Below are 13,678 nucleotides of genomic sequence, written 5' to 3' on the forward strand. Positions count from 1 at the left end.
ATAATTCCCTTATAATCGAATTTAAAAAGGTTTCTCTGCAACTCTATAATGATACAGCTTTAGCAGAATTAAATTATCAGCTTCCAGTAACATTTAGTAGAGTTATGGTCCCTGAAAGTTGGATCTGTATTTTATATATCGTATTGTATGTTTTCCTTTGCTAATGTACCTTAGCTCATTTTTTAATAATTGTTGTCACCTATCCTATTCCATAATAATAAGATACTTTACTACTTCCAACTAAAAACGGGGAACATTTATTCATGGAATATGCTTGTTAAAACTTGAAAATGTTATTCATCGTGATTGTAAAACATATTCTGTAAATTTGCATATTCTCAGCGTGCTTGTCAGCTTTTGTCTGTGACACACAGGAAATCGTACAACTCTAATTAAACATGCAACCTTTCTGTAGAGAACCACATTTATTTGTACTTGACAGATGTAGGAATCAGAAGCCCAGATGTGCAAAGCAAGTGCTATCACCATGTTATCAATCTTGCTTAATACTTTCCTATTATACAGTGCATTTACTGAGTTAAGCAAGAAAAAAATTTTCACTTCACATTTTGTGATAGTCAAAATCAGATGAACTGACATTACTGAAAAAGATCAGATAACTCCCACTGTTGTTATTAAAACTTTTATCATGATTTATTACATTTAAAAATGGTGGTAATTTTGTTTCTTTATCCTATATTCGATTTGAAATATAAAATACCGATTCAGAATTGTTTGAAGCTACCTTTTTTATCTTTGTAAAAGTTTGCAGAGTAGTATACAAAAAAAAAATCTAGGCAACTAACCCTTTTTTCTCCAAAACTTCACTCCCCACTTCCATTGAAATGCAGGGAACATTAATTTTTGGAGGTTGTATTGTAGGATAAATGGATAGGTGATCAGCATGGATTGAATGTTAGTTTTGATAAATGAATCCTTTTTCTGTGTCCAAAATAGTTCAGTCCCTCAGTGACCAAACATTTATGTGGATGTGATTGCAAAGCTCTTATCACAAATCAAAATAATAAAAAATATGAGGCCAAAAGTTTTATCACTCTGCAAGGAAAGTCCTAAATTGATGCAAACTTTTGTGGGAAATTAAAATGGGTTAGGTCACAGATTAGAAACAAGCTTGATTTATTAGCTCAACTTCAAATATCCAAAACCTTTTTATACAGCAGTCCCTATCTTTTATTGTACCTCAAGTATTTACCTTTAATCTCATCCTGAACTGGCAAAAACAGGTTGATGTTGTTTTGGACTGAGTCGATAAAATAGATATATAAATCATGACCAGGTCCAATATTTTTCTTTGTAGGTTGAAAGGTCAGCTCACCCATTAATCTGACTGTTTGGTAACCCAGCTATTTAAGTGGGTGCTTATCAAGGCGATGGAATTTTTTTCATCCTTCTTTGTTTAGGTCTTAATGGATGTTTTCTGTGTAATATTTAATGTCGAGGGGCATTATAAAATATTGACAGGGGTCAGCAAACATAATGATCTATTTATTAATATACATGAAGAAAATTCTAGTTCTGTTTATACACAAGGTAAGCTTGACATGTGGAATACTGCATACCTGCATCGCTGACTTTTAACAGGGTAAATCAATATTTTAAAAAATGGTGGAGTTGAAGATAGTCATAAATAAGGTTGTGTAGTAGGAAGCTTTGAAAAGCATTTTTAAATCACAGGTCATTGTTTGTTTGTCACAGAAGGTACATGTTGCAAAAACATAAAACAGGACTGCACTATAGTCAATTCTTGCACAGTTTGTCACTAATAAATGCAAAATACATTTTTGCTAAAGATCTGAATTTGGATTGTTTCATTTCATAGGGTTTGAAGAAGACAAACTTCTTAATTTATTCTACAGTTTAAAAAAAAATTAATGGTTGCTTTTTTAAAAATCATACTTTGAAGGAACTATTGGGTAAGTACTGCTTGGAGTAATTAGGAGCTAAATTTTGCATTGTTTTAAAATTTAATGCACTGAATTTAAGAATATTTGAATAATTGATTTGAAGACATTTTAAGTTAGTTTAACAATCCAGTCTCTTTAATCCTGTGTTGCTCCTCACTGAAAAGCCCCTCATAACTAATGCTGCTCTTATAATGTGGTTATGGCCACAATTTGGTGAATTTGGTCTTGTTTTGGGTATTTATTTATTTTTTAACTGGGTTTTTGTTTTGTCTGCCACAATAGAAGTCTGACAGTGATGTCTGGCATCTGTGTGCATGTCCATACATACACACCCAACCAGGATTAAGCTTTCGTGACGTTTGTATTTTCAGTCATTTGTTCATTGTGCCCTCATTTTCTTGGACTGTATTTCACCTATGCTCATTAAAATTGGTATGTCTACATAGGATGAGTAACACGACTCTCAGGTGATAATGGTATGGAATGTGTAAAAACTAGGTCACTGGGACTTTACTTTCATGCTTGAGTGGAATATATTTTTTCTTTATTGCATCTTCAGCATTCTGGCCTCATTTCAACTACTGGTGAAAATTTATATGTGGATGCATCTTTGACAGTAACACAAGTGTACAAAGATCAGATTGCAGTGACCTAATTTTATTGAACCCTATCTAGTCATAAACATTGTATGTAGTTGCATCTTGGGGAGAATAACTCTGCCTACCAAAACCTGGTCACTATACCCTTTTTCACCTCACTTATGAATATTGTTATGTGGATGTGGATGCATCTTATAAAGAGTGACTCACTCTTATTAAAAGTAGGTTACTGTGACCCAATTTTAGTTATTTAGTGACTTTTTTTGTTTTTTAGTATCCATTCCCCATGCCCTTACTTGGAACCTTGGACTCTGTTAAAAACCAAAATTAGTATGTAGAGGCATCTGGAGGAAAATAACTGAGCTATTCCAAACAAAGTCACTGCTGTGACCTACATTTCACAGTTGAGTAGTGTTTGTAAATTCAGCCATTTGTTACATCATCTGTATTTTTAACCTAATACATTTAGACTAATCAAACTCTGATTGATTAAATTCTGAAGTTTTTTGTGTGTTGATTCATTGCAATGAGTATTGTACTGGCACTGATGTTGCCCCATTTACATGGTGTTATTGAACTACATTAGAACTGCTGATCCAAAATCTACTCAATTGTAGAGTGCTGCCTGTCGGGTCATAATTGTCCCTTTAATTTAATTAGTTTTTTCTATACATCCAATACAAAACTAATGACATCTGGCTTAGGGGCTCAAATCCCACCTAGGTCAGTATGAAGAAGCAGTTATGGCCTGTCCCTTTGGGAGATCTTTCAGTCTCTTTGCCTTGGTATTTTTCCTTAGTATCAGTCTATATATTGTTGCTGTCTGACAGTGGAATTCATAAAGAACTAAGTTTTTAATGTGAGGCAAGAGCAAATGCACCAGCTAGTGTATGGCTTCCTATAAACATTGTTCCATCCCCATGACCAAGCAGATCAACATCCCAATTAAAGTTTCAATGCCAGCAGTTACTTCCTTTACATTGCTGAATAGATGGAAAAATTTCAACAGCCCTTGATTGGATAACAGACATTTGCTGTGCAGGTTCTCCAGAATGGGTCCAAGAATATCGCCTCCATTGAATCAGGTGCTGGTGAAAACGTACTTTACCAAAATGCACCTGTCCAGAATAAATCTCAACCAAACTGTGCCAAACCAAAATGTTTGATTATGAAAACTGATGCACTTGTAATAAACAGGTTGGAGGTTTTTGATATGTTCCTTGGAAATCTTGGTATACAGGCTTACATCATCATTATATCAGATCATTCTCATTATGAGCAAAATCCACATTACTTGTATTAAAAGTCGTCATCATGTTAATCCACATAATCCAGAACCATTATGAAAATTTTCTAGCATTTTATTAATTAGATAATCAAGGTAAAGGAAAAAAATGTTTCCTGTTGCACTGCTATTAAAATTTGTGTAGGTAAGTAGGGTTTGTGGTATTATTTTTTTGTGTGTGTGTGTATATATATATATATATATATATATATATATATATATATATATATATATATATATATATATATATATATATATATATTGTACTAAGCATTTCAGGTGATGGGCTAAACCAGCTCCAATGTGCAAATCAATTAATCAATTTGGGAATTTTTTATTTTTAAAAACCTAGGGGAAAAAATGTGCTTGGGTCAGAAATGAAAATTATAAATATGGATAGTTGTTCAACTGGAAACATTTTTTTGGCCTTAAAGCCAAATTGAACTACCACAGGACCATGCAATGTTGTATCTACCCAGTTATTCTTAAGATAAACTGAATTAACTCCTTTCATCTTTTGGTGACGTCACACCAGCCTAGCTCACTGGTGATAATGGTATGGGATGTACTCTTGTTCATACAGTGTTCATTTGTCCAGTTTTGTGTATACTGTATTTTTATATCTGCCAAATTTTTAAAATCTTTTGATGGCTTTTAGAACTAGAATGTATTCACACGTCCTTTGGTATATTTAAGTGGTAAACTGGTTGGTCTTAAATAATGAATGCAAAATTTATCGAGAATGAGCACTAGATAAATAATTTCTCACAAGTTTCTGCCAAGTCTTGGCCCATGTGCACCTTTCAGGCATTTTTTTATTTTTTTATATTTTTTTGTATTTTTTTATTTTTTTTATTTTTTTATATTTTTTTTACCATTACCATATATACTCATAAATCGAGTTGAATGATAACTGTACGGACCCAAATCTGCCACTGTGTAATGTTCCAGCAGCTGTCACTCTACAGTTTGTTAGCAGTTATGAGTACAACAGACAACAGAAACCCTGATCTGTCAGTGCTTCATGCAATGTCAGATTATGATCTGTGCTGGTTGAAAATGGATTCAACTCATAAGTTGGTATATATGTACTTAGCAAAGAATTAGCTCTTTAAAATGGTGTGTGTTCCTCAGATTTGGTTACAGAACACATTGTTCTTCACTGAGGAAAGGGGTAAACAGTCATATGCCATGGGATTATAGGTGAAGCAATGTAACTGCCATTTAGTGTCATGGGGCTGTAAATTTTAGAACACCTTTTTGTCTAATGCTGCCCTAGTTTTTGCAGGAAAGAGACCCCATATTTGATAACAGTGGTAGGTCTGATTTAATTGGACATTATGCTTGGTGTTTTAAAGTATCACATTCATATAAATTTTGACATTTATCCAGAAGATATATTCAGTAAATACTATGAAACAAGATGTTAAACTTTGTTAGTAATTAAATTCTTCAAATTGTTACAGAAAGGCCAGGCATCTTTAATTTACAGTATTTAATGTCATGCTAAATGAAATTGTGCATAATATATTTTTTTTACGTTTTACATCAGGACGCACACAGAGTGAGTTTGAGATTCATATGACCTGCCATTTTGAGCATGTATGCCCCCACTGTGACTACAAATCCAGAACTGAGGGTCGATTAAAACGACACATAAAAGATTTCCATACTGAAGACACAGACGTTGGATCTCGTACCATGCCAGGCCGTCCTAAAATTTTTCGATGCAAGCAATGTGACTTTTCTGCAACCAACAAGGTATGCAAAAGAGATAAGAGAGAGAGAGAGAGAGATATTAAAATAATATTTGAGATATAAGGACAAAAAAATCAAAGCATAGTTGTAAGGTAAGGTAAAGGGCATTTAATATTCTGCAAAATAAAATTTTGTGAATGCAAAATGGAAATTAAAATTGTTCACATGTGTTTTTCCAGTTAACTCGTCAATGTCAATGTGATGCTTTCCAAACTAAACAATTTTGCCATGGGATCATACATTTATTTTGCAGGATAACAGGGTTAAATTACATCCTCCATCTTGATAAAGGGGGAAATTTTAGATTACATTCAGGGTTATAACAATGAAAAAAAGGTGGGATTTGGAAAGAAATTATATGATTTTAGCACATTTAGATGATTTTTCAGTGTATTGTTTTTTTTTTTTTCCTCAATAGAAATGTGAGGATCATTACAGTCACACTTCCTAGAACAGACTGAAAGTAGATTTGAGCTTTTGGTTGTAACTGATCTAAGTGGTTTTAATAGCATATTGTGCTATAACCTTGTCTGATAAATTGATTTTAGGATCTAAAGGTCAACAGCTAAGGTCATTTGTGACTGAAAGACTAAAAAATGGTTTCAGCACAAGGAATCGAGTTCTTCAAGATGTAAAGTTACCAAACTATGGGATGGCTTAAACCTGTGGCTAGGAAGAATGATTTTGATTTTGTGGTTCAAAGATCAAGGGCATTGGCTGAAAGAAGATAAATGGTTTCTATGCAATAACTTGAGTTCTCCACAATCTACAGTTACCCAATTTTGTGAATGGCTTACACTTGCAGAAGTCTATTAATCTTAGGTCAGAGGTCAAGATCACTGTAACAGAAGGAAGAAAAATGGTATCCACACAACAACTTTTCAAGGTTTCAGCTCGAGATTTTGTGAATAACTTGCACATGGCATCAGAATAAACTTGATCAATTTGGGGTCAAAGGTCAAGGTCACTCTGAAACAAGGAAAATGGATTTTGCATATAATGCAAGTTCTAGACCATGAACATTGACTAAAGTTTTTCATGGCATGCACTTAAGGTATGGAAGAGGTTAGCTAATTTGGAATAAAAAGGTCAAAGATCAGAGTAAAAGTGGCTGAATAACTTTTATTCTAAAGTAAGTTCCTTGGCTAAACTTTGTTAATGGCTTGTACTTGAGGCAGTAAGGTAAACTATAGATTCTAGGTTGTAGAGAATTTTACATCTTGGCCAAAGTAAGTCTAATTAGAAGATAATGTTTTCTTTACGGTAACTTTAGTTTTAGTCTGCATACCTTAGCCAAAGATCCAGGTCACTGGGACACATTATGTTAGTAATCTCCATAGTTGACCATGCCTTATTAGTACCTACATAGAGGACTATCAAATGCGGGACAGACAAATAATGTACCATTCTGTATTTAGTGTGAAGGCCCATCAAAATTGTGTAACAAAGCATTTTGATCTCCATGTTTTCTTATGTCTGTGTTCTGAGTCCATTATGTAAATTTTATTTTGTGAAGTATCCTTGACTTTTGATTAATTAGTGTTGAATGATGTGAATTTAAATTATTCAGGGTACAGTAATACCTCGAACATTCGCGAGGTTAGGTTCCAGAACCAGTTGCGGATCAGGAGGAATCGCGAATGTTTGGTACAAGTCACTAAAAATGCTAATAAATGCTTATTTCTAGGGTTTAAACCCTAAATATGACCCAAATCATGCTATCAAAGAACTTTAATTTCATTTAAAAGTTAGCTTAATACGTTACCCTTAAAAAGAGAAATAAATGGTTGACGTAAAAATAGAGTACAGTATTTGCCACACTAGCGCATTTACAGTACGGTACATGTATACTAATATTACCCCTATACCAATTCATTGGCTGCCGTTTTCTTTTGCATTCACAGTAAGGTAAAACCAAATAACGAATGGGACTGTAAACTTAATGACTGACGTTTTCTTTGTCATTGTCAGGAAGGTAAACTAGGTAAACTTCATATGTCACAGAAGTCATATAACGAAGGTAGAATTCAATAAAATAAAGAAAACATGTATGTAGAGGGTACCAATGAAAAGTATGCGAATCCGTGAATTCGCGAATCCAGAAACGCGAATGCACGAGGTATTACTGTATACCAATATATATGGAATTTTGTGGTTAAAAGCAAGAATTTTTTAAAGTCTGTTGTAATTGGTCCATCATTCAGGCCTACATATATCCTGGTACATCACTGAATTAAGAAAATGGTCATTGTAATGCCCTCACTGCTTGCTCGGTCATTTCCATTCATATGGGTTCCCTGGTCTAAGTCACATACCTTTACATATCACTGACATCTCACCTCTGTCTGCATGGGTTTGAGTCTCTTCTCAGCCAGCATGGGTATGTGAAAAAGTTTGCCAGTAGGTTCACATGGTTGGTGGTTCTTCCTTGGGTTTTCCCTGTTCTTCCTCTACCAGATACAGTGTCCATGATGCAAAAATGGTGTTAAATTAGATATGCACTGTATTACCAGTATACCATTTCACCTCTGTAACTTACTCTGGTGGTATGTACCACCGTACTTTTTTATTGTACCGGTATGAAGGTACTTTCTGTCAGTAAGGAATGTACTGAAATTCCAGAGTAATCAAGTTAATATCTTAAATGATAACAACATGCATGTTTTCATTTTTCATGACAAAATAATTTTTAAACATGTATTTTTTATACTTGCCACAAATGAATTAATTTAATTTTGACAGATACTTACTTTGTATATTATGCATGTAAATTTCAAATGGTACTTTTACCAGATCCTTGTAGATGGTTTTGAATTTGCTGACTAATAACATTTGTTTTCCTTAACTAATTGGTATGACAGTTAATAGAAATTACACTTGAGACATTACTATTTTGATCTTCAACTGTTTATTTGATTTCTTTAGAATTTAAATATTGACAGAAAAACAAAGGTAATTTCAGCTGGTTTTTTTAATTGTATCTTCATATCACTAAGATGCACTTAAGCAAGGTAAACATTTTTATTCCTTAAAATGAAATGACTTAACTAGCTATTTTTGTACCAGTTTTCAGTAGTCAAACTTGTGATAAATTTTTGTACGAGTTTTCAGTAGTCAAACTTGTGAAAAATTTGTACGAGTTTTCAGTTGTCAAACTTGTGATAAATTTGTACGAGTTTTCAGTTGTCAAACTTGTGATAAATTTTGTGCTTTAGTACGTGGACTTATTCAGATGTCATGGGAGTCATGAAATAGAATCATCTTTTGATTTGAGATATGCATGTTTTCTAAGCTAAAATGTTCTTTGATCCCTTTCATAAATGGTCATATGTGAACCTTGAAAAAATGTATTTCATCCTGGAAAAAAAACTGGAAAAGACCTGGAAATTTTTCTTTTAAAAAGTGTTGGGGGGAACATGTTACTACCTTAATAGCATTTCTTTGTAAATCTGTAAACCATCCCAAGACTTTCAAGACTGGTGTCCGGTTTGAATTTGAATGCAGTTTCTGAAGCCCGCTGACTATTTCCCATTTCTCATGTTCACTGGATATTTATTGGCTCTCATAAATATATTGTGGGTGTTGGGAGTGGGTGTTGCATCCCTCTCAGGTTTCCCCATATGTTATATAAATAGTGTAGCTATCAAATTGTAGGATTATGTGTCAGTACATCCTGTTTTTATCAATAAGCTGTCTGATTTTAGCACAATGCCTTCTACAGGGTGTCAACTCAATCATCCGATTACTTATACACATCGCAAGGTCATTGGGGGGGGGTACTGCGATTTTCTTTTGTGCGGAGATACTTTATTTTGTATTATCAGAATTTTCTCCAAATAATTTAATGGATATAATATGCTTCTGTTTTGATATAAATGAGTAAAAGGTATTTTTCCAACTTTTGAAAGATGGAATTTTTAACAAAATTAAAAAAGCATTATACCCCTACCCCAGAACACGTTGGTATCTAATATATTTGCAGTATACCATGACAGGTATCACAGTATTTTCAAAAATACTGCTCTAAACTATGGTATAAAACTTGTGGTACCCACTTATATGTTAAACCGACAAAAACCAAACTAGATCATTACAACTAGTGCATTCACTCTAGACGGTGGTAGTGGACCATTAATTGGCTTTAGAAGAAGCAACAAGTAGTATTTTGAATGATTGTGTTAACAGGAATATATTACTTGGCATCCAAGTAGAAGTTAGTTAAGTCAATAGGCATTGGTAGAATTATGGACGGCCATAAGAAGTATGGTGAATCACGCACCAGGAATTCCTCTGACAGACCATGTATAAAATACGAAGCATCTTAAGAATTATTTTTACGAATTTAATGACTTGCTAAATAATGACAAATGTTATATACGAAATATGTCAAGTATAGAACTGATATTTAAATCATTCTGATTTCCTGTGTCGCTAAATAACACAAGGATGTATGTTGCTTGTGGTTGAACTCAATTTACAAGCATGTATATACTGTCACGTATCAATCTGATTCAAGACATGCAACCTGTGATACAATACATAATCGTTACACCTATCAAATTTGATGGTAGATTCATCTTTAAATGGTCTATCTCTCATCATTTTATATGTGCAGACTTTTTTATTGCAGCTCTAGTAAGCAGATTATAGACATACATAGAAAATTGCATCAGTTCATATGTCATTTTTATCCATGACCAGGTATTAAAGTACTTCCAAACTGACCACCTGTTAGCTGTCAGTGATTTTCATCAAACCTTTAAGGCCATTTCAGGCCGCGCCATTTGATCTGGTGCAGGACTCCTCTTGGTCACCGTGACCTTTGTTTTTCACTGCATGAATGTTTTAAATACATCTTATTGCCAATTTCATATTATCACATACATTTAGAAGGCATTATAGTGTTATCTTCAGAACAGAAGAAATAGTGGAGCTTCTCGTGCAAAGAAAATCTTTTCTAGAACAAGTCTAAGTATGGGAGTGGAAATGACTAATAACCAGATCCTTCACATTGTACCTCCTGCAGATGCAAAATAACTGTTGTGGCCAAGGACACTTTTTTCTGCTAGTGAAGAAGGAAATTGTTGACAACACTCACTCCCCTACTCTAAATGTAAAAGACAACTATAACCTGTGCATTTTGTAATCTGGGGTATTGCCAATTCTGTACTTTTTTTTCAATCCTGACAGCACATTCATCACTGCATGTATACTTCAGTGTAAAAGGAGACATTTTACAAACTCGATCTAAGTACTTTACAGATTATTTAATAGCCACTTGGATGCAAAGTTTCGTTGTTGTTTTGTATCTAAATGGACTAATTTGGATGCAAAGTTTCGTTGTTTTTTTTTATCTAAATGGACTAATTTGGATGCAAAGTTTCGTTGTTGTTTTTTATCTAAATGGACTAATTTGGATGCAAAGTTTCGTTGTTGTTTTGTATCTAAATGGACTAATTTGGATGCAAAGTTTCGTTGTCGTTTTGTATCTAAATGGACTAACTTGGATGCAAAGTTTCATTGTCGTTTTGTATCTAAATGGACTAATTTGGATGCAAAGTTTCGTTGTTGTTTTTTATATAAATAGACTAATTTGGATGCCAATAGATCAGCTGTATCCATCCATTACTGATTTCGTGTCTGGAAAATAACTGAATTCTCCACCATCTACAGTTAGGAAACGTTTTTGATGGTGTTAGGTAAGGAACAACTCAAGAAAATTTTTGACATTGTGGTCAAGTGGCAATGTAGAAAACCTTGTTTGAAAGGACGGTTGTATGAACATTGTATTTTCACTGAAACACATCCGACTATATATAGTTAGACCTTATTGAAAATGATGCAATAATATAAATCCAAAATGGTGCCTAGAATGGACATTGTGAAAAATCTCATTACAGCTACTTTTCCTCAAGGGATTTAATATTTAAAAAATGACACCATTTCCTTCTTGCTTATGTAGTTGTTGAACTATTAAAATGGTCCAGATCCAACCTCCAAATGGCAGAATTGACGACAGTCTTGAAAATATTATATGGTTACTGACTTAGAATTAATGGTAATATTGATACAGGATTTTCACTAGAAACACTACAGCAGTATATACTGTACCAGGTTCTGAGACAAAATGGTTCTCATCTTATCTCCAACATGGCACCTTAGTGACCATCTAGAAAACCTTATCAGTGTTCTTGTGAATGGTGTCCTTGACATTGGAATTTTTACTGAAACACTTCTTGCAGTATTTAATTGGTTTGGAATAACAAATACTGAAGATCAGACCTCCAGCTTATCTGTTTTTGTGATGTGGTCTGAAAACCAGACTAGATTGACCAAGACATAAAGGCAAAGTTCATTGCCTCTGTTTTGTACTTCATTTGACCTTGATGAACACAGTGTCTTGTGCATGTACAAATGAATTTATAGCAGTTATTTAGTTAAATTCCAATAAGAAAATTGAAAAGTCATGACTGATAGTGTTTTTAAAGTCAAAGGTCATGATGTTTTTTGTTTTTTTTATAGCTGTACTGGTTTGAGAGCTCAATAATGCAATCAAACACGAATGGATTGTTATCAAACTTGGTGTGTGGATAATCTGATGACTACCTTGAATGATGCCATGTCAATAACTGCATGTTTTTTCTTCAGAAAATATTGATTTTAGATGTTATCAAATGTAATGTGGGTTTATCTTAACAGTATAAATTCACGATTTTCTATCCTTGTCAGGTTCAAGGTCAAATACCATCATGTAGGATTTGTAACACACTTGCAGTATCTTGTGAACAAGGTCAACTCTAAGATACATGAAAATAATTTTGCTATCTAATTTAGTGTGTTGGAGTGTCACAAGTACGTAAGAGATGGTTTCAATACGTGGCAGTTAAAATGAATGAAAGGATAGAAGAAATGGACTCTGTATAATCCTGGAAATTCTTGTCAGCAAGTAGATTGCAAATTTGTTTGAGGGACTCTTTATCATTTACTTTAACCAGTTATTTACAAATCTGGCTTTTTCTTTTTAATTGTAAGGCTCAGGCAAGGGGATTGTTGTGGGAAAATTTCAATAAATTTGAAAGGTATTGTCTATTTTACTGAATCCAAGATTTCTAGCTTGCTGAATATGCATATATTTGTGTTCCGATTTCTAGCTTGCTGAATGTATATGTTCAGATTAGTGTTGGGTTTGGTTTGGGTTTAACACTTATTTCTCAGCACAAGATGGGCTGCACATAGTGGCCTGTATAACTGTTGAGGGAAGAACCAGGAAGACCCCAGTAAGAACCACTGGCAAGCTTTCTCACATACCCACATTGGCTGAGCCCGAGTATCGAACCCACTCGGACAGCTGTGACATGGCAGTGATAGGTAGAGGCAAGTGCTGTAGACCATTAAGCCACCCGGGGCCCCCAGGGGAGATTATATCAAGATATAGGTCATACTGTAATGATATGACGATGTTTGAACTGTTAACTTGTAAAACTTAGTCAAGTCCATTTTCAGGGTAGTAAAACTGAATTCTCCTATTATATTTGGATTTGGATTTCAAAGAAGAAAATTAATCTCTACAATTAAAGTTTTGAAGGGGGTATTGGTATTTTGTTTACTACTTTGTGTAAAGGAATTAGGTATATCTTCATGATTGGAAAAAACAATTGTTCAGTGAATTTTCCAAAGACTTAAACAGATTATCCAGATTTTTTAGTTCACTTCTCATTAGCTAAATTCTTTTAAAAAGAAACTAGTATTCTAACTCAAACTGTAAAAGTAATCTAGCTTTGGTACTCTTTCATGTCATTACCCCCTCCCCTCATTAGCTAAATTCTTGTAAAAACAAACTAGTATTCTAACTTAACCTGTGAAAGTAATCTAGCTTTGGTACTCTTTCATGTCATTACCCCCTCCCCTCCGCTACCCATAACTCCCCACCCTCAGTATCTCAAGCATTGCATTGCAAGTCAGTTTAGATTTAGCTGGTGAAAAAGTCCAATGCAAGATTATTTTCCACATTTGTCTCACCAAGTTTTCCCAGATAGTGCATGGATGTTTAAGGCTACAAGAGTTATGTCCCTTCAATTATGCTGTTATTTGAGGGTTAGCATGGTAACAAC

The 13,678-nt window shown here is 34.0% G+C and overlaps 1 protein-coding gene across 1 annotated transcript in view; it reads left to right on the forward strand.

The window, feature by feature from the left end:
• LOC149784528 (uncharacterized) overlaps positions 1–13,678 on the forward strand; it is a 53,046-nt gene that overhangs the window by 24,228 nt on the left and 15,140 nt on the right. Inside the window, exon 3 of the mRNA XM_089932614.1 lies at positions 5,362–5,570. Coding sequence (XP_089788740.1) covers positions 5,362–5,570 — 209 coding nt within the window. The remainder of the gene's footprint in view (positions 1–5,361; positions 5,571–13,678) is intronic.

This window comes from Sinohyriopsis cumingii, chromosome 14 (assembly GCF_028554795.1).
Source record: "Sinohyriopsis cumingii isolate HCF-2022 chromosome 14, ASM2855479v2, whole genome shotgun sequence".
Classification (NCBI taxonomy): Eukaryota; Metazoa; Mollusca; class Bivalvia; order Unionida; family Unionidae; genus Sinohyriopsis; species Sinohyriopsis cumingii.